The 19,722-nt window shown below is 62.6% G+C and overlaps 1 protein-coding gene across 1 annotated transcript; it reads right to left on the bottom strand.

The window, feature by feature from the left end:
• Positions 1-2,743: 2,743 nt before the first annotated feature.
• MIGA2 (mitoguardin 2) lies at positions 2,744-19,028 on the bottom strand. The gene is made up of 15 exons (XM_056108898.1): positions 18,893-19,028; positions 17,864-18,074; positions 14,530-14,642; positions 13,866-13,983; positions 13,638-13,774; positions 11,099-11,216; positions 9,786-9,889; positions 9,546-9,661; positions 9,307-9,379; positions 9,099-9,185; positions 6,247-6,345; positions 6,033-6,167; positions 4,338-4,391; positions 3,767-3,883; positions 2,744-3,662 (listed from the first exon to the last, which is right to left on the bottom strand). The coding sequence occupies exons 1-15, from the start codon at positions 18,986-18,988 to the stop codon at positions 3,456-3,458; spliced, it is 1,785 nt and encodes a 594-aa protein (XP_055964873.1). The 5' UTR covers positions 18,989-19,028; the 3' UTR covers positions 2,744-3,455.
• Between the last annotated feature and the right edge of the window lie 694 nt (positions 19,029-19,722).

Here is a 19,722-nt window from a genome sequence, read left to right as displayed (position 1 = left end):
CCCCGGTGCCCCTCGACTTGACTCCGTGCCCTGCAGCCCCGTCTGGCCCCGCAAACCAGCCCAAGAGGCAGAGTCCCCAGGGAGGGCCCCGCTCAGGATGGGGGTGCAGGAACCCCAATGTGAGAGGGGAATCTCGGGGTGGGGTTTCCCCAGTAGAGAGGCATGTGGGCAGGTGACCCCAGGACTGGCAGCAGCCGCTGAAGCAGGAACTAGGCAGAGGGCGGGGGCAGGGCCAGGGTCGGGGGTCAAGGCTTGGAGGGTCCCTCCTGCCTCGGCTCGTGGAATGGACTGGTTTGGCTTTTTTCCTCATTTTTTTTCACCTTTTTTTGGGGAGGGTGTTGAGGGGGGCTCCCCTGCCGTGCTTGGGGGTGTTGTGGTGCCAGAGATGGAATCCAGGTCCTGAGTTTCTCAGGCACCCGCCCTCCCCTCTGAGCCATCTCCCAGCCTGGGCCTGGCTTTTTTCCACAATGAGTGGCTGAGCCCCAAATTCCTGGGGCGAGACAGGGACACGCTGGCACTCTATGAGGCAGATGCTCATGCTCCGGGGGAACCACTCTTTGGATTTGTCCTGCCAGGCGCGCTGTCCCTTGGGAGCAGAGTGCACCCTCCCGCCTGTCACCCAGCAGATGTGTCAGCACCCCAAGAACCACCTGCTGAGCAGAGCCGGGAGGAGCCCCTGAGCACTGGCTTAACCTCAGACTAGCAAACCAACAAGCAGCACTGCGTCTCAGCTGCCCAGCCTCCTGGGCTGGAAACCCTGAGGTTTAATGAGATAAAGATACTGCACCCATGGGGGCTGGAGCGATAGCACAGTGGGTAGGGCGTTTGCTTTGCAATTCCCAGCATCCCATAGGGTCCCCTGAGCACCGCCAGGGGTAACTCCTGAGTGCAGAGCCAGGAGTAACCTATGAGCATCGCTGCGTGTGACCCAAATTGCAGAAAAAAAAAAAAAGATACTGCACCTGAGCGAGAGCACCGTGTGGAGGGCACTTGCCTTTGCACGCAGCTGGAGGTGTCACCAGCCCACCTAAAGAACTGGGAGGAAGCCGCAGGCATCAGGCCTGCTTGCACCTAGGGCCGGGCACGCCTCTCATGGAGGCCCGCGGCCCGGGGTTTCCCTGCTCACGGCACTCGGGCCTGGCAGCAGAGCCTGGTACAAGGTTGGTGCCATGCTCTAAAGGCACGGGGCTACCCTGTGCCTTTTGTTTTGGGGTGTTGGGCATCAAGCCCACCAATGCACTCAGGGGCATGTGTGGGCTGGCCACCAAGCCCTGGGCACTACTGGGTGTGGACCAAACGCCAATGAACTGAATGCAAAAACCTTCCCAGGGGCCACAGATGTGGCTCAAATGGTCAAACACCACCAGGAGGTGGCTGGCAGGAGGGCACCTCTACCTGCTGTCCACGAAGGGGACATCTGGGCCCCCTCCCTCTGCATGGGTGGAACAGGTGTGGTCACCCTGGCTGGGAGCAGCTCCCGGTCCCAGCACCAGAGCTGGTGACCCCTAATCAGCTCTCATGGGAACAGAGCACTGCGGACAGGGGCGTCGTTTGGGTGCTGGGGGTCTAACCCCGGGTCTCTCGCATGCCGGCTAGTGCCCGACCATTTGAGCCCTGACTCTGAAGTTACTATTTAAATACTGGGGGGTGCTGGGGGGTATGCAGAATCATAGCACAGTAGGGAGGATGTTTGTCTTGTAGGCGGCCGACCCGGGTTCGATCCCCAGCATCCCATATGGAGTGAGCCCCGAACACAGAGTCAGGAGTACACCCTGAGCGCCGCCAGGGAGAGCCGGAGAGAGCCAGGCTCTGTGAGCAAGAGTTTGAGCACCATCAGGAACAACCGTGGAGCACTAAGCCGGGAGTTGCCCCTGATCACTGCTGTGCTGTATATGTGTACCAAGTGCAAACAAAAACGTCCCTCAAGGCTGGAGGCGGATCTGAGGCTGGCATGCTCTGCCCACAGGAGGTCTGGGTCCAGGTCCGACCTGAAGGCTGGTCACCCCAGCACCACCAGGACCAAGGCCTGGCACTACTGGGTGTGGACCAAACGCCAATGAACTGAATGCAAAAACCTTCCTGGGGGCTGCAGAACGTGGCTCGAGTGGTCGAGCACCACCTCGTATGTGTGACCCCGCAGTTTAGGTTTCTTTTATTTGGGGAGGACACATTGGCAGTGCTCAGGGCTGACTCCTGGCTCTGTGCTCAGGACTGATCCTGGCAACGCTCAGGACACCGAGCCAGACTCAGCCTTGAGTGATGCTTTAGCCTTTAGCCTGGTGCTCTCTCTGGCCCTGTTTTTTTTTTTCTTTTTGGGTCACACCGGGGGGTTACTCCTGGCTCATGCACTCAGGAATTACTCCTGGCGGTGCTCGGAGGACCACATGAGATGCTGGGAATTGAACCCAGGTCGGCCGCGTGCAAGGAAAACGCCCTACCCGCTGTGCTATCATCCAGCCCCTCTCTGGCCCTGTTTTAAGCCCCTTCCAAACCGGCCTTTTGCTGTGGCTGCCCTGAGGCTTGTGAAACTCTGGTCCAACCCACCGGCCCAGGCTCCTCACAGCGCCGTCACCCCACTGTGGAAACACACCCGATTGCCTCGCAGCCCTGCCCGGCCTGCACGTGTTCAGACACCCCAGACGGCCCTGACCCCTTCCCCTGAACCTCCGCCTGCTGCACCTCAGGGCCTGGGCCCGAGGCCGACGCCACAGCCGCGCCCCCCCAATACAGCCGGGACGTGCAGTCATGGAAACATTTATTGGACCCGCGCTGACCGCAGCCGGGACCGCAGCCGGGACTGCGCGTGCGCACTCGCGCGGGCGGGCGGGGCACGTCAACACAGACACAGTGCTGGTGCGGCGCCAGCCGGGACATTCACAGAGCAGGGTTAAGTGCAAATGAACGGAATGTGGGGGGCACCCCGGAGCCGGGCCGCTGCAAGGGTGGGGCAGGCTGCACCCAGGAGCGCCCCCACCCCTCGGCGCCCAGCCCCGGGGCTCTCTGCAGCCCGGCCCTCCTTCTCCGGCACCGGAGAGCCAGGCGGCCCGGGCGGAACCTCAAAATAAAGTGTTAAGGCAATAAATAAAACACCCACCTCAAGTGCAAACTCACGGGGTGGGAGCGGGCAGGCGCCGGGCAGCCCCGTGACAGTCCCCAGCCAGGCTCCTCCAACCCCGGCATGCCCCGACTCCGTGCCCGGCCCCACCCCCCAGAGTCCCGGTGGGGGTGGCTCAGGGCGGACCCACACACACCCCCGCGTGTGGGGAGCGAGCCCAGTGGCAGAGGCGGGAATGTTGGGGCCAGGGTCCTGGGGATGGGCACGGGGAAAGCGGACAGCGCCCCCCTCAGTCCCTCCCGAGCCCACTCACGGGGGCCCAGGGCTGGTGGGTGAGAGGGTGACGGGTCGCCCCCCCCATCTCTGCCTGTGCGTCGTCCCTGCTCCGACAGGGGTCCCGCTAGGCCAGCTCGACTGGGGGCCCATTCTCGGGGGGCAGCGCCCCGTTCAGGCCCACGCTGCTGGCGGCCGGCGCGCCCAGGAAGCCCAGCAGGATGTCGCTGCGGCGCCGGGACAGCTGCAGGATGTCGTCGGCCAGCGCGGGCACCGACGTGTAGCGCATGCTGTCCAGGTCGAACATGTCCCGCAGGTACTGCACGACCTGGTGCTGGGCGGGCCAGGCAGGAGGGAGGGTCGGTGTCATCCCCATCGCCGTGGGACCCCGGTCAGGACCCCGCCTGGACCCCCACATTCCCGGACCCGCCCCGGTACCTTGAAGAAAGCGCAGACTTCAGCGAGCTGTGGCTTGGGGCCCAGGAAGCCAAAGGCCAAGACGGGGCTCACGTGCTCCGATACGGAGTAGAAATGGGAGATGAAGCCGTCGGGGACCTGCGGGCAGCCAGGCTGAGGCCGAGGGCAGGGGGATCCCCGTGGGGGGGCGGCAGCTGGTGCCGGTCTGAGGCTGTGGGCATGAGCTCACCGAGCCTCGGTTTCGTTTCTGTGGGACCGGGAGACCCCCCTCCCCCTCGCAGTGGGCACCGTGCGGGGGTGGCAACGCTATCACTGAGCAGCCCCAGAGTAAACGGGCAGTCAGTGGCCGCCTGGGAGGGCAGATAACGGGCCCAGTAGGGGGGAGGGGCTGCCCTCCCCCCTCCCACTTCTCCATCTGTTCAGTCTTCCCGGGGCCCTTGCTGGTGACCTCAGAGAGACTCCTGGTCAAGGGGACAGCTTCACAGGCCAGTGGCCAGCGCTGGAACATAGACCGGACACTGCGGCAGGCCTGGAGGCCCCAGCCAGGCTCCCTCTGCCCACCACACGGCCCCTGGGGGGGGGGGTCACTCACCATCAACAGTCTCCTCTTGGCTTTTAACACCGACCAGCAAGCAGTGGCCAGGGCCTAAGGGAGATGACCGAGCCCAGGGTCAGTCCCAGCCCACCTGGGGCACAGGCCACTGCCAACGCTGGGGTTTCCGCTAAGGATTGGACACCTCAGACCGTTTTTGAGTAACGTTTGTTTGGGGGCCACACCCAGCGATGCTCAGGAATTCCTCCTGGCGGTGCTCGGGGGACCATATGGGATGTCGGGAATCAAACCCGGGTCGGCTACGTGCAAGGCAAATGCCCTCCCCGCTGGACTCTCTGACCCCAGCATTTTCTAAAGACTCTGAGCCTGGGACAGGAGACATAGTACAAGAGTTAAGCCTGACCTAGGTTTAGTCCCTGGCGCCCCATGTGGTTCCCGGAACACCACCGGAGTGACCCCTGAACGGAGAGCCAAGAGTGAGCCTTGAGCAACTGGCAGGTTGGTCCTAAATCAAACCCTCCATAAGCTGCACTGACCCTGGACAAAATGTCCACCGGGTCAGGAGTGACTTCAGGACTGTAGGTCAAAGGCTCTGATGTGTGTGGGTGTGTGGGGGGAGACCCCTGGGAGGCTTCAGGCTGAGGCCTGTGTCCCTGATCAGAGGGAGGGCAGCCTGCCCAGAGAGGTGACTGGCGGGTGGCCCAGACGCTGCCTTACTGCTGAAAGCCAGGGACGGGGCAGGGGCCCAGACAAACCCACAGGCTTGTGTGAGTGGGCACGTGTGCGTGCATGGCTGTGAGTCTGAGTGCGAATGTGTGACTGAGAATGAGGATTGGGAGTGTGAGGCTATGAGCGTGCGTGAACGTGAGTGTGGTTGTTCAAGGCCAGAGGAGTCTGAGTCCAAGTGTGTCCGAGAGTAAGCGCGTGGATCTGCGCGTGAGTATATGAATGTGGGTCATGTGTGTCTAGGGCTGTAAGTCTGTGAGTTGAGCAATGTCCGAGAGTGTTTGCGGGCGTGGGAGTCGGTGAGTCTGTGTGAGTGTGTGAATGTCCACAGCGAGGAGCATGGGCCAAGGCGTGAGTGGCGGGCCGGAGCGAGGGGGGCCGCAGGGAGGGCGTTTGCCTTGCATGTAGCTGACCTGGGTTCGATCCCTGGCATCCCATATGGTCCCCTGAGCACTGCCAGGAGTGATTCTTGAGTGCAGAGCCAGGAGTAAAGCTCTGTGTGTATGCCGCCCCCCGACAAACTGTGAGTCCCTGAATGTGTATTTGGTGTGTGCACATGTATGACTATGACTGTGTGAGTGCATCTGGGCGTATGTCTCTGTGTGTGACGGTCTGTATGAGTATGATTCTATGTGAATATATGTCTATGTATGAATGTGTGTATATGAGTATGTGAGTGTATGTGCATGTATGTGAGCTTGTGTGTGTATGAATGTGTGTATTTCTGTGTGAGTCTGTATGAATGAGTGTGAGTATATGAATGTGAGCTTGTGTATGTGTCGGACTATGTATGTCTGTGTGTGTATGAATATGAGTCTGTGAGTGTGAATGTGTGTGCATGTATGTGAGCTTGTGTGTGACTGTGTGTATGTCTGTGTGTGAGTGTGTGCATGGATGAGCTTGTGAGGGTAAGACTGTGTGCGTGTGTGTCTGAGTGTATGAGGGTGCGCGTGCGTGTATGACCGTGTGGCGTGAGAGCCGGCGCAGGGTGAGGGCGGCGGGCCGCACCGTCTCCTTGAAGCTGTCGGAGAGCCAGCGGTTGCGCAGGACGGCGAGCACCGAGGACGGGGGGTTCTCCAGGTCCTCGAAGGCGTCCATGAGGATGAAGTCGAGCACGATGTCGAAGAAGCTCATGCACACCACCTGCGGGCAGAGCGGGGTTCAGGCGGGGAGGGACCCCGCCCCATCCTCACATGGGCGGGCGCGCGGGCCCCACACTCACCCCGCGGCCCTCCAGCTCCAGCCGCGTGGTGGCCCAAGTCTCCGGGCGCCGGGCGTAGCTCAGAAGCTCCTCGTAGCTCTCCAGGAAACCTTTGGGGCTCTAGGGGGGGAGAAGCAGAGAGGCCTGGGCTGGGGGAGGGGCCCCGTGCAGGGCAGCCATGCCAAGCCAGGGCTGGGCACTTCTGGGGGCCACAGGGGGCCCAGGGTGGGGCCCCAAGTCTGTTCTCCAGCCCCGCATGGCCCTCGAGACCAGTGGCCTGAGCAGAGGGGTTGCAGACAGACAAGCACAGCGGCGGGCGCCTGCATTGCACACGGCCAAGCCGGCTTTGACCCACGCCCGGCATCCCAGAGGGTTCCCGAGCCCGGGGTGATCCCTGAGTGCAGAGCCAAGAGTAAGCCTCGAGCATCACCAGGTGTGACCCCAAACCAAAATAAATATATACAAAGCACAGGGCTTGGGGCTCCTCCGAGGGCTGAAGGCGGCGCAAGGCTCACCCCCAGCCCCACAGGGTCCCCTGCGCACATCCGGGAGTGACACCCCCTCACCCACTAGCAAGAAGCCGGGAATAACCCTGAAGTTCCACCTGGTGCAGCCCAAATCACACACACGCACATACGCTCACACACACACACACACACGCGTGCACACAGGCCAAGTCCCTGCTGACTTGTGCTGAGCACTGAGCGCAGAGCACCTCTGGAACCAGCCGGCTCTAGCAGGTGACGGTGCTGTGGGGTGGGGTGTCCAGTGACACCCGAGAAGGCAGCTTCACGGGCACCAGGTCAGGCCTGGGAGCCAGCAGACGCGCCTGTAACACAAGCGGCCTGATGCCGGCGGGTGATGTAATGGATGGGTGGCGGGTCCCCGGTGCACTTGGACAAGCCTTAGGGACACGGGAGCCAGGAGAGGCCGGGCGGCTCCAGCAGGGAAACACTCAGGCCATCCGCCCTGTGTTTTGTGGGGGTCGGGGGGCCACACCCATGCAGCCTGTGGGGACAGCTTGAGGCCTGTCCAGCACCTCTCGGACAGACACCTCCTGGTCACAGCACACACCGACACTGTGGCACGCGAGGATGGTCAAGAGGGGCTGCCCGGTCCCACCCGCTGGGCTCTGCATCTGCCTGCGGCTCACTGACCTGCCAGCCATCCGAGACACCCCCAGACCAGACCCTGCCCCTCTGGGATCTGGGCTTGTTCCGGCCCGGTCCCACCACCTGATGCATACACAGTTGCCCGTTTTGGCCAACTTGGACCTCAAAATAGATGACTTACAAACAAATGCCAATGGGGGCTGGGGAGATGGTGCAGTGGGAAGGACATTGGCCTTTCACATGGCTGACCCAAGTTCGATTCCCGGGCCCTATGTGGTCGCCGAGCCCACTAGCAGTGACCTGAGTGCAGAGCCAGGAGTAAGTACTGCTGGGTGTGACATCCCCACACACAAAATCAATACATAAAGCCAAGGAAACAGGCAAGTAGCTTACAGACACGCCGAGGGCAGAAGGGTGACCCCAGGGGCTGAGGATGTGATAGTCCAGGGGAGTACGCTCGCCTCACATGGGGCCTACTCGGGTATGTTCGCCTGCACCCCACCGGGTCCCCCGAGTCCATCAGGAGTTACCCCTGAGTGCAGAGCCAGGAGCCAGCACCGCCAGTGAGGCCCATAAAGCACTCCAAAGGACACAGAGACCTACTCACAGCCAGCAGGTACTGAGCATCAGTCCTGAGGGGGTGAGGCCGGGGACCTGATGGGCAGGGTGACATGCCCACAGCACCCTCCACACTGCCCGTTCCTGAGCGCTCCCCAGGGCTCAGCTGTGGGCCCAGAGCTGGGCATCACCCATCGTGACGTATGACACAATCACCCCAGATCAAGCCCAGTTTCAAATGCTGCAGGGCTGGGCCGCCATGGGCTCTGCCACCCAGGAAGCCTGTGGGGGATGGGCGGGCTCCCGCAGAGTGCCAGGACCTGGCTGAGAGGGGGGCTGAGAGCAGGACAGGAGGGGAGACGCCCCCACCCTCACCAGTGCCCTAGTCACTGCGCCTGTAGAGCCCGGGGAGGGGGGCAGTGGGGTCCACCTCCACCCACAGGCCCAAAGTGGGGAGTGGCAGAGGTGACCTCCACCCCAGCCCCGGGAGTGCACCGGGGTGCCACAGACCAGGCAGGGCTTGTTTTGGGGCAACATCTGGTAGTGCTCAGGCTACCTCTGGCTTTGTGCTCAGGGGTCACTCCTGGCTCTGTGCTCAGGGGTCACTCCTGGCGGTACTCAGGGGACTACAGGGGATGCTGGGGACTGAACCTGGGTCTGTCCCATTCAAGGCTAGTGCCCTCCCCGCTGTGCTGTGGTCCGGCCACAGGATGGGTGAGGCCCCAAGCTCCTGCCCGGGATCAGGGCCAAGCTGCCCTGATGGCGTGGGGAGACAGGACCCATGCCCATCTTGGCTCTGCCCTCAACAGCGAGGACACCAAGGCCCAGCTCCGAGGCTCAACTCCACAGCACGCGGGCCCTGCCCTTCCTCCTCCCTTTTCTTCTTTCTCCTGGGTCAAGCACAGGTGCTCAGAGCTCAGTTCTGTGCCTCTTGGGACCCCATCGGGGCTGCCAGGGCTTAAACTGGGGCCGAACACATGCAAGGCAGGCTACCGTCCTGCTGACGACCTCTCTCATCCCTCTTCCTTTTGCTGGCTAGATGGTCCCAGCAGTATGGGGGGTGGGGGGGTCACCAGGGCCACATCCGGTGCTCTGGACTCCACACCCTCCCTGAGCCAAGCCCAGAACCAGGGGGAGCCCCTGAGCCTCCCCTAAAATGAGAACGAGGGGCCAGGGGAGCCTGGTGGGGCCGGGCCTCCTTACCTTCTCAGCCTTGGTCATCAGGCCTGCCACCATCTGCCGGCCAACCTCCCCGAAGAACAGCTGGTTTCTCTTGTCTTCCAGAAGGCCCTAGGAGCAAAAAAGGGAAGAGAGCTGCCAGGTGGTGGGCCCCGAACCCTGGGGGCATCCGAGTGGGCTGGGCAGGCATAGTGCCCTCCACCACCCCCCGTGGCGCGCGTGAAACACCCACCTCGAAGGCCTGACGCACACAATGCAGCTTCGCCAGGAAGTCCTGGTCGCTGTAGCAGCCCAGCAGCTCTGTCCTGGGAGAGGAGACACTCAGGAGCCCGCCCAGTGGCCCCCCCTCAGCCCCGCCCCCCAACTGGCCACTCCCCTGGCCCTGTCCAGCAGAGACGCCCAGGCAAAGGTTCAACAGGGCTGCGTGGCCCGCCGGGGTTCCGTGGCATTCCCCCACCCTCGGCCGCTCACCGCGGGGTCCGGCACAGCACCCGGCCCTCCTTCACCAGCTGCAGGGCCTCTTCGTAGGCTGCCGCCGGCCGGGACAGGGGCAGTGGGTAGTCGCCCACCTGCAGGGACTCGAAGAGCTGGGGACAAGGAGAGGAGGGGGTATCAGAGCTCAGTGTCAGCGGCCCGAGGATCGGAGCAGAGACCCTAGGGGCGCGCCCATCCCCCACACCCGGACCGACCCCCCGCTGGGCGGGGCAGCACCTCGGTGGCCGAGAAGAAGGAGCCGTCCGAGCTCAGGCTGTCCTCGTCGGCGTCCGCCCGGAAGTGCAGCGGGCCCTCGGTCAGCGGCAGCATGAGGGTGCGCTCTGCGGGAGGGGGAGGGACTGAGCTGAGACCCCCAGCCCACAGCCTCGGGGAGCTGCGGCCGGCGCCCTCGCTGGCTCCCAGGACCCTGCTGACCAGCAAAGCGAGCCCCAAGAGCAGAGGGCTCTGGACCACAAGACTGTCAGCACAAGAACGTCAGCACGCTCGTAGGGTCCCAGCCTCAGTGCCCCTTGCAGGATATGGTTGCCTGGGTCAAGGGCTCCCCAAATCTGTGTGCCCCCTGGAGAGCTGGGCCACCCTCAGATGCCCACGGAGTCAGTCCCACGGGGCTGAAAGCATCACTAGGGAAAGAGGGGTCAGCGCTGCCCTGGGCCGGGGGTGGGGTCAGGGTACCTGGGGGTGGGGTTAGGACATGCAGGGCGGGGCTAGAACACTGGGGGCAGGGTCAGTGTATCTGGGGCGGAGCTAGGGTGCTGGGGCGGGGCTAGAACACTGGGGGCGGGATCAGTGTATATGGGGCGGGGCTAGGACACTGGGGGCGGGGTTAATGTATCTGGGGCAGGGCTAGGGTACCTATGGAGGGGGTTAGGGTACCTGGGGGCGGAGCTAGGGCGCTGGGGCGGGGCTAGAAAACTGGGGGCGGGGTCAGTGTATCTGGCATGGGGCTAGGGCACCGGGGAGTGGGTTAGGACACCTGGGGGCGGAGCTAGGGTGCTGGGACAGGGCTAGAACACTGGGAGCAGGGCCAGTGTATCTGGGGCGGGGCTAGGGTACCAAGGAGGGGTTAGGGCACCTGGGGGCGGGGCTAGGGCGCTGGGGCGGGGCTAGAGTACTGGGGGCGGGGCTAGTGCACCCGAGGAGGGGTTAGGGAACCTAGGGTGGAGACAGGGTGTGTGTGTGTGTTATGGGAGCGGCTAGGGCACCCAGGGGTGGAGTCAGGGTGTAGGGGCGCGTTAGAGTGCTGCTAGGGAAGGGCCTAGAACAGGGGGGGGGAAGGGGTTAGGGCATCTGGGAGTGGAGGTTGAAAACCTGGGGGGGTGCGGTCACTGCCTGTGGCCTGGGAACACGCAGACCATTTGCACCCTGGGGCCAGGTCACGGCCCATCACCTCCACAGCGACAGAGGACTACTGTTCTGGGTCCTCTGGCCTCCCTGGGCCCCAGGCCATGGCAGGCACCCTCTGCCCCCAGTGGTGCAGGAGGGAGGGGGGTGGGGTGGCGGCGGCTGTCCAGGGGGCCCTGCGCACTCACCCAGGTCCAGCAGCATGCTGTCGGCCGGGAAGGAGGCCCCGAACTCCTCCTGCAGATGGTAGGCTCGGTGCAGCAGCGCCTCCAGCTTCTCAGCGAACTCCCGGCGCTGAGACTCCGGCTGCAGGAACCCGCCACGGTCAGGGAAACAGCCTTCCCCACACTGAGGGGCTGACGGCCGCACAGGAGCCTGGGCCGTGGCTGCCCCCCAGGGAATGCAGGCACAGTCATGCTCCCCAAGGAAGCCAAACGTCCGGTCACTCTCCCCCATGGTCGCCTGTGGGCACTGAACCAGTCTGAAACTCGCGTACCCCAGGGAGGGCGCTGCAAAACTCCTGCAGAAACTTGCTTTCTTGACCCTTTTTTCCTTTTCCGCCTACGCCCAGGGATGCTGTCAAGGCTTGGGGACCCTCTCGGCGCTGAGGAACTGACCACACACGGGTCTACCATGTGCGGGGTGGGCACCTCCCTGCTGTCCTCTCTTGGCATTCTGCCCATGTGCTGTTCCTACACTTCTTACAAAATCCCTAAACATCCTTATTTTGGGGGGAGGCTACTACCAACAGTGTGGGAGTGAGGTGGGACCCCGGGGCAGTGCTCAGCCTGCAGTGCTCCCAGCATTCAGGCTCAAGTCCAGAGTCACACACAGGCCGTCTGAGCTTCCTCCCAGACCCCTGGGGACCCAAGGAGCGTGCTTCCCCTGGAAACTCGGCTGGGAGCCCAAACCAAGCTGGTTCAGACCTTGGGAACTGGTTCTGGCACAGGAAGTTTATACATGGCCAACCTGGGTTTGATCCCGGCACTCCACAGGGTCCCCAGAACTGAGCCAGAAGCCCTGAGCACCAAGCCAGGAGTAAGCTGTGAGTGCCAACAGGCATGGGCCCCCCCAAAAAACAAATCCCCCCAAAACAGACCTAGGTGTGTGTGCCCTTGAGCAAACCACCTCCTGTTCCCGCGCCTGCCCCCACTTTCCAAGGGAGCATGGCCAGGGCCCAGAAACCGGGGCCTTGGGGGGCACAAACAGGCCAGGCTATTTCTCAGGGAGCCACCAGCTCTGCTCCTTCACATGACCAGGCCCCAGGGAGCACATGGGGCCACCTCGGCCAGGGCCTCTGGGGACAGAGCCGGAAGTGGAGCGCACAGCCAGAGCCGGCTGCCCAGTTGGTCCCCAGCACCCAGGGAAGTGGGATTCCTGTTTTGTTTTGTTTGGGGGCTACACTCCGTGTGCTTGAGGCTGGCTCCTGGCTCTGTGCTCAAGGATCACCCCTGGTGGGCTCAGGGGGACCGCGTGGGCTACCGGAAATAGAACCTAGGTCGGCCGCGCAAAAGGCAAATGCCCTCCTGGTACATAATCGCTTGGGCTCTGGGAATGGGGGTTCCTGGATGCCCAATTTACTGAGAAAGTCGAGGCGGCGGCAGAATCAGGCCCCCCGAGGGCTGGGTAGAACCCAAGAGCCCACTGGCCACTGCTCCCCAAGGCCACGGGACTGTTGGCTCTTCGTAAAGTCACCAGGGTTTCTGAAACACAACCCCCAACGCACAAATGACAAAGGGAAAAGGGATCCCTGGTGGCCAGGACTCAGGGGTACCATGCCTAAGGGCTGTGTGAGATGCTGGGTGCCATCCCTGGCACCTGCCAAAAAAAGACACAGGGGCTGGAGCCATAGCACAGTGGGGAGGGCATTTGCCTTGCACGCGGCCAACATGGCCAACACAGGTTCGATTCCCAGCATCCCATATGGCCCCCCGAGTACCGCCAGGAGCAATTCCTGAGTGCATGAGCCAGGAGTAACTCCTGGGCATCACTGGGTGTGACCCAAAAAGAAAAAAAAAAAGACACAGTGTTGTGGCCAGAGCGATAGTACAGAGGATAGGGCGCTTGCCTGGCATGCGGCCGACCTGGGTTCGATTCTCAGCATCCCATATGGTCCCCCGAGCACCACCAGGAGTAATCCTGAGTTCAGAGCAAGTCAGGAGTAACCCCTGTGCATCGCCAGGTGTGACCCAAAAAGTGAAAAAAGAAAAAAAAAAGATGCATGACTTTGTTTATCTCAGCCCCGCACCTGAGAGTGTGGGGGCCTGGGGGTGGGCGCTGAGGGAGGGACCAGTGACCCCTGCGGCCTGCGTGGTGCTGTCCCAGGCCGACTTCACTTTACACCCAGAGGCGTGGAGTGGCAGTTCCGCCCAGGGGATGGCATTTCAGTAAACCCCTTGCCAGGACAGTGGAGGCATGCCACCGTCACCCCACCCTCAGCGGCCAGGTCTGGGAGCCTGCACACGCCCCCCCCCCACCCCCAAGTGGGGAGGGGGCACCCACACCCCACGGCTTCCATCTCCAAACCCAAGGTGCTGCAGTACCAGTTGGCTGCTGGCCCAGGAAATGGGGGCAGGAGGGGGAGGTGCCCCCGTCTCCCCCCACCCTGCCTCAATGTCAGGACCGCACTGAGTCCCTGGTGCACCCATCCCCAACCTCCCAGCAGGGGGCACCCACCTCTGACAGTGGATCCAGCACCCCGCCCCTGTCCTCCCAGGGGGCACCCACCTCTGACAGCGGGTCGGGCGCAGCCTCGGGGTTGGGGGGCCCGTCCCCCAGGGAGGGGGAGCCGCGGCCATCACCCCGCTGCCCCACGCTCAGCGCCTGCTCCCACTTCTGCAGGGCCTCCTCGAACAGCTCCATGCCTGCGCAGGGAAGGGGAGGTTGGGGGGATGCCCGCACAGCCCCATCGCGGGCTCCCAGGCCCCCCCTACACACCCCTGCCCACCCCCTTACCTTGCATGTACAGGCTCTCGGCGTGGCCGTCGCTGGTGGTCACCGACTCGTCCACCCCGCGGGCATCCCACGGGCCCGGGCAGGCCGCTGTGGGACTGGAGGAGTTCACGGCCGCCATCTGGGCACCGAGCAGCGCCAGGAACCGAGGGAAGGAGTGAGGCCTTTGGCGGGACCCCCACACCTCCCCACTTCAGATGCTGCTGGCCCTCTGCCTTGCCCTCCAGGAGCAGACCCCCAGGGTGGGGGTGGGGGGTCAAGTGCCAGCACCTGCCCCAGACTGGCCCAGCCTACTCCTGCGTGCCAGAGGGGGACTCCCAGGCTGGGCAGGGTCTCCTCCAGGCCCGCATCTCTGCAGCCCAGTCCTGGAGCCTGGGTCAGCGGCCATCTGGGAGCCAAGGTTCCCTGCCTGGGCTGAGGATGTGGGCAGGGACCCTGGTTTAGACCCCCAGCAGTGCTAGGAATGGCCCCAAAGCAAAGAAACAGCGATAAGGGCCTGGGAGACAGAAACTCAAGCCTTGAAAAACAAAACCAAACCACCCCCGAAATAAATAGCTAAGTCCCTTCAGAGTCCCTCCCTGGGGACGTGCTTTCCGGGGGGGGGGGCCCTATTGGCTGCTGGCACAGACCACAGGGGGTGCGAGGGGCCCTTGGACCAGGTGCTCACCGAGGCCAGGCTGTGGGAGGAGCCGGAGCGCTTGCTGGGCTCCAGGGAGGAGATGCCGCTCAGGGTGTCGTTGCTCTTGCTCCCGGGGCTCTGGACCCTGCGGCTGGAGTAGCCTGGGAGAAAGAGGGGGCGCTCAGTCCAGCTCCCCTGCAGCACCTGGGGGTCTACTACCCTCATCGGGGGCCGCTGACCCTCCGGGCGCTGCACAGGGCTAGGCCCCATCCGGAGGGGCTGGGAACAGAAAACATGGGGGTCCGCCCAGGCGGTTTCCTTACTCTGGGCGGGGAAGGGGGGACATGCACCCGAGTGAGGGACTTGGGGCTGGGGGCTTTCTGCCTCCCGAAAAGGATTTGAGGCAACAACTTTTTTTTTTTGGTGGGGGCAGGGAGTTGTGACTCTCAAAAGGCGCCTGGTGGAGCGACAGCACAGTGGGAGGGGCATTTGCCTTGCACGTGGCCGACCCAGGTTCAATCCCCGGGATCCCATAGGGTCTCCCGAGCACCGTCAGGAATAATTTCTGAGTGTAGAGCCAGGAGGAACCCCTGAGCATCGCTGGGTGTGACCCAAAAACCAAAAAAAAAAAAAAAACCCAAAAGCATCTGGTGATACATGGGGGTAATTCCTGGTTCTGTACTCGGGAATCACTCCTGACAGTGCTCAGGGGATCTTATGGGATGCTGGGGATCGAACCCAGGTTGGCCACATCCAAGGCCAGTGCCCTCCAGCTGTACAATCGCCTGGCCTCAAGGCAGTAACATTTTTACATTACAGTAAATTCAAAGAAGGGGCCAGAGAGACTACACAGCGGGCAGGGCGCTTGTCTTTCACATGGAAGACCCAAGTTTGGTCCCCAAAATTCTATATGGGCCCCTGAGCTACCAGGAGAGATCTCTGAGCACAAATTCAGGCATGAGCCCTGAGCACAGCTGGATGTGGCTACAAACACCCAAACATGCAACAGTAACAGGGAAGGAGAGAAAAGAGAAAGCTGGTGGGACTCACAGGGGCCGCCATAGGCTGTCCCCGCCCCCAGGGCCACGGGAACCCCACCCCAGCCACCCCAAGGCACTGCCCATCTTCAGTCAGCTGGTGAAGCAAGGTCCAAGCCAGCGTCCTCCTGGCGAGCGGGGAGCCCCAGGTTCAATCCCCGGCTCTTACAAGGTCCCCCAAGTGCCCCCAGGTGCAAACGGGGCCCCAGACCCCACCCTGGGTGCCGCTGTCAGGTGTGGCCCAAAATGCAAAGGTGGAACTTTCCTTTTGCCATGAGCCTTCACAATTAAAACTCACTTTCAGGGGGCTGGAGCAATAGCACAGCAGGGAGGGCGTTTGCCTTGCACGCAACCGACCCGGGTTCGATTCCCAGCATCCCATACGGTCCCCTGAGCACCGCCAGGGTAATTCCTGAGCGCAGAGCCAGGAGGAACCCCTGTGCATCGCCCGGTGTGACCCCAAAAGCAAAATCAAACAAACAAAAGTCATTTTCACATGGGGGCAGGGGTGACAGGTTTTTCCAGAGAGAAAGTAAGTTGCAGAGAGCTGGAGGGGTGTGGGGGGGGGGAGGGGGGGTGCGTGCCGGGCTTGAGCAAGAGAAAGCTGGCCTGGGAGCTCCACCTCCCTCCAGGCAAGGCCACCTGTGCCCGTTACAGACCAGCAGAGGCCAGCAGAGGGAGGGAGGAGACAAGGCAGCGGCTGGACGGGACCATTGGCAGCTGGGCAGCGGGCAGTGGATATTGCCTTGCTCTATTTGGGGTTTTTCTGCGGTTTGGGGGCCACACCTGGCGGGGCTCAGCGGGGTGGGGGGCATGCGGAGTACAGGGGCCAGGCCAGCCACGTGCAAGGCAAACGCCCTACCCACTGTGCTACTGCTCCAGCCCCTACAATTTCATTTTCAATGAGAATTTAAAAGGGGGGACGGCGGAGGCCTAGCACTGGGGTTTGGAGCACTGCCTCGCGAGCATCTGAGCATGACTTCAGACCCCCAGTGTCTCACATGCGCACAGTACTGCAGTACTACGTAGCCCCCCTGCGAACACCACAAGGAAAGGGACGTGGGCGAGGCCAGCACAAGGCCCTGGACAGCACTGTGTGAGCACTGTGCCCACCGCCCCCTCCCCGGGAGCCCCGCCAAGCATGGGACACCAGGTGTGTGCCAATAACAAAGGGAAGGAGATGGTGGAGATGGTAAATAAATAAATCACCAATTTAGAGGCCCAAGAGACAGCTCAGCAGGAGGCCCCGGGATCCCTGAGCACTGCCAGGAGTGGCCCCCAAACCAAGAGAGAGGGGGAAAAAATTTTGTTTAACTCTTTTTTTGTGGGGGGGCTTTTTAGGTCACACTGGCGATACTCAGGGGTTCCTCCTGGCTCTGCACTCAGGAATTACTCCTGATGGTGCTTGGGGGACCACATGGGATGCTGGGAATCGAACCCGGGTCGGCCACGTGCAAGGCAAACGCCCTACCCGCTGTGCCATTGCTCCAGCACCCCCCCCCTTTTTTTACTTTTTAAATTAAAAAAATATGACTGACAGGACCAGAGCGATAGCACAGCATTTTCTCTGCCTGTGGCCAAGCCGGGTTCAATTCCCAGGACCCCATCTGGTCCCCTGAGCACGGCCAGGAGTAATTCCCGAGGGCAGAGCCAGGAGTAACTAACCCCTGAGCATCTCCAGGTGTGGCTTAAAAGGCAAAACTAAATAAATATAAAATGAAAATAAGGGGTAGGGGCAGAGTGATAGAGAGATAAGACAGCAGGGAGAGCCCTTTCTTTGCACACAGCTGACCTGGGTTGAACTTCCAGCACTGCACAGGGATTCCTGAGCACTGAGCCAGGAGTGAGCCCTGAGCGCAGCTGGATGTAGACACACACACACACACACATCAGAGTTGGAGGGACAGGCTGGAAGGGGAGGGCGCTTGCTCCATGTGTGGTTGACCCGGGTGACACCCCGTGCACAGAGAGCCACCGGCTGTGGCCTGACACCCCCCCTCCAACCCCTCAAAATTCAAAATATTAGAAAGCAAAATGTCTAGTGCTGGAGCGACAGCACAGCGGGGAGGGCGTTTGCCCTGCACACGGCCAACCTGGGTTCGATCCCCGGCATCCCATCGGGTCCCCTGAGCAGTGCCAGGAGGAATTCCTGAACATCGCCGAGTGTGAATCCCCCCCCCCAAAAAAAAGCAGAATGTTCAATGAGAGCAGAATCCATGACAGCCCTTCCCATTCCAGAGTCGGACCCCAGCCCCGGAAAATGCCAACGGCCAGTCACGTGACCCCCCGCACCCGCACTGCCCGGGGGTGTGTCTCCTTGCACCCCGGCCCGCCTCCACACGTACCTTTCTTCACGGATGGGGCCTTCCTGGCCATGAGGACCGGGAGGGGCACGGAGCCCAGGTGCTCGGCCCCGGGCTCGGGGCACAGCTGCTTCTTCCTCCGCCGCCGCCGCTTCAGCTGGTGAGCAGCGAGGGCCAAGGCCACGGTGCCCAGGGCTGTGGCCACCAGGACCTTCCTGAGACCTGGTGTCAGCCGCAGCTGGGAGAAGGCCGACTGCGGGCAGGAAGGGAGCCACGGGTCAGGCCCGGGGGCAGTGCCGGGGGGCAGGAACAGGCAGGCCCTCAAGGTGGCACTCATGGGGGGGGGACGGGTGGGGAGGCGGCTCCCGGGCTGAGCCCCAGGACGGCCTAGTCCCGGAGCACTGAACCGGGAGCACGAGCAGGAAGTGTGGGGGGGGGAGCTGGGGTCAGACACGTGATGAGGCCGAGGGCACACGGGGTCCACAGCCAGCGGGCGCTGCTAGCGCGGGGGTCAGGTCGGTAGCCGCGGGGATCCTGTGACATCAGGCTCTCCTATCCAGCCCCCCAACCTTTTCTAGACGTGGGCTCTGGGCCTCAGCTAAGGTGCAAACGGGCTGGAGCAAACGCTCTGCATGGAGAGCTCCAGATTCACAGGGTCCCCGATATGGAGAGCCCCTAAGCCTTGCCAGGGGGATCCGAACACCTACCCCTCCCCACGAAGGGCACAGGCTGCGGTGATTAGACAGCCCCCAGGACCAACGTCGGAAAGCTACAGAAAGGCCAATTTTAACCAGGCTCCCGCCAAGAAACGCCCCGTGGGCCTGTTTCAGGGACCCAGGAACGGAGACACCGGGCCCGAGAGAAAGTTCTCGGCGGCCCACTCAGGCTCGGGTCACCGCCACCTCTGGGAGGGACCCAGCCCCTGCCCTGAGCACCGCCAGACGCTGGCCCCTAAATGAAACAAACCAAAGAGGAGACAGTGGTGGGGTGGGGTCGGGGCAGCTGGAAGAGGCCGCGGCGTCCCTGGGAACTGAGGGGGACGGGAAGCCCACCGGCCACCCCCACCTTTACCTGTCCGAACGTGGTGTAGAGGAACACGGGGATCTCAGCCACCGTCATGGCCAGGGCCTGGATCATGGACACACCCTCCGTCCTCCGGAACGCCATGGCAGGTCAGGCGACCACGATGACAGCCCCGGAGACCACAGCTCCCAGGTCCCTGCGGGCGTCTTCACCTGTTGGCAGGCCGGGGTCTGGGCGCCGTCCACCGCCTGGTCACACAGCCACGCGCAGAGCAGTGGGCCCCTGGGCGGAGCTGAGACATGGATGGCCAGGTCAGAGCCAGGACCTGCCCACGAGCATGCCCCAGGGCCGCTGGGAGCAAGGAGCAAGGAGTACCCGGCCCCCTCCCCAGCAGGCAGAGGGCCTGAGGCTAGGGATAGCCCAGGACCGGGGGAATAGGAGGGGCGGTGGTCTCACATCTGGGGCTCCGTGCCTCGGTTTCCCCAGCAATTTTAAACGCAGGGCCCCTCTGCCCAACAAGGCTGAAAAGTCTACGGCCTCCCAAGGGCCAGGCCACTGACCAAGAACAAACGCATCTTTTTTCACCGCCCACAAAGCCAGGAATAAACTTGTAAGACAACTTCCGGGATGGTGTATTATGAAAACAGCAGGAAAGCGCTTCAAATAACCAAGCTTGGGGCCCCCGGGAGCGTGGGCTGAGGGCTGAGTTGGTCCACACAGGTTTCTCCTGAGTCACTATAATCCAGGGATGCAGGTGCGCTCGCCCGCCCCTGCCCCCGCCCCCATTTCCAAAGAGGACACAGAGAGGTCAAGCCAGGTGTCCAAAGTCACACAGTGGAGGAGGCAGAGTCCAGATTCTGCCCGAGTGCACCTGGACA

Source organism: Sorex fumeus, unplaced genomic scaffold (assembly GCF_029834395.1).
Source record: "Sorex fumeus unplaced genomic scaffold, SorFum_2.1 ptg000233l, whole genome shotgun sequence".
NCBI classification, from domain to species: Eukaryota; Metazoa; Chordata; class Mammalia; order Eulipotyphla; family Soricidae; genus Sorex; species Sorex fumeus.
Note: the sequence above shows the minus strand (reverse complement) of the source record. Positions and strands in the feature narration are given on the sequence as shown.

Excerpts from the sequence above, each read along its gene's own strand:
- MIGA2 (XM_056108898.1), bottom strand. The coding sequence starts at position 18,988 with ATGGCGTTCCGGAGGACGGAGGGTGTGTCCATGATCCAGGCCCTGGCC. Across the intron at positions 14,643-17,863 it reads GGCCCCATCCGTGAAGAAAG|GCTACTCCAGCCGCAGGGTC; the intron begins GTACGTGTGGAG and ends TCTTTCTCCCAG. Across the intron at positions 6,346-9,098 it reads TGATGACCAAGGCTGAGAAG|AGCCCCAAAGGTTTCCTGGA; the intron begins GTAAGGAGGCCC and ends CTCCCCCCCTAG.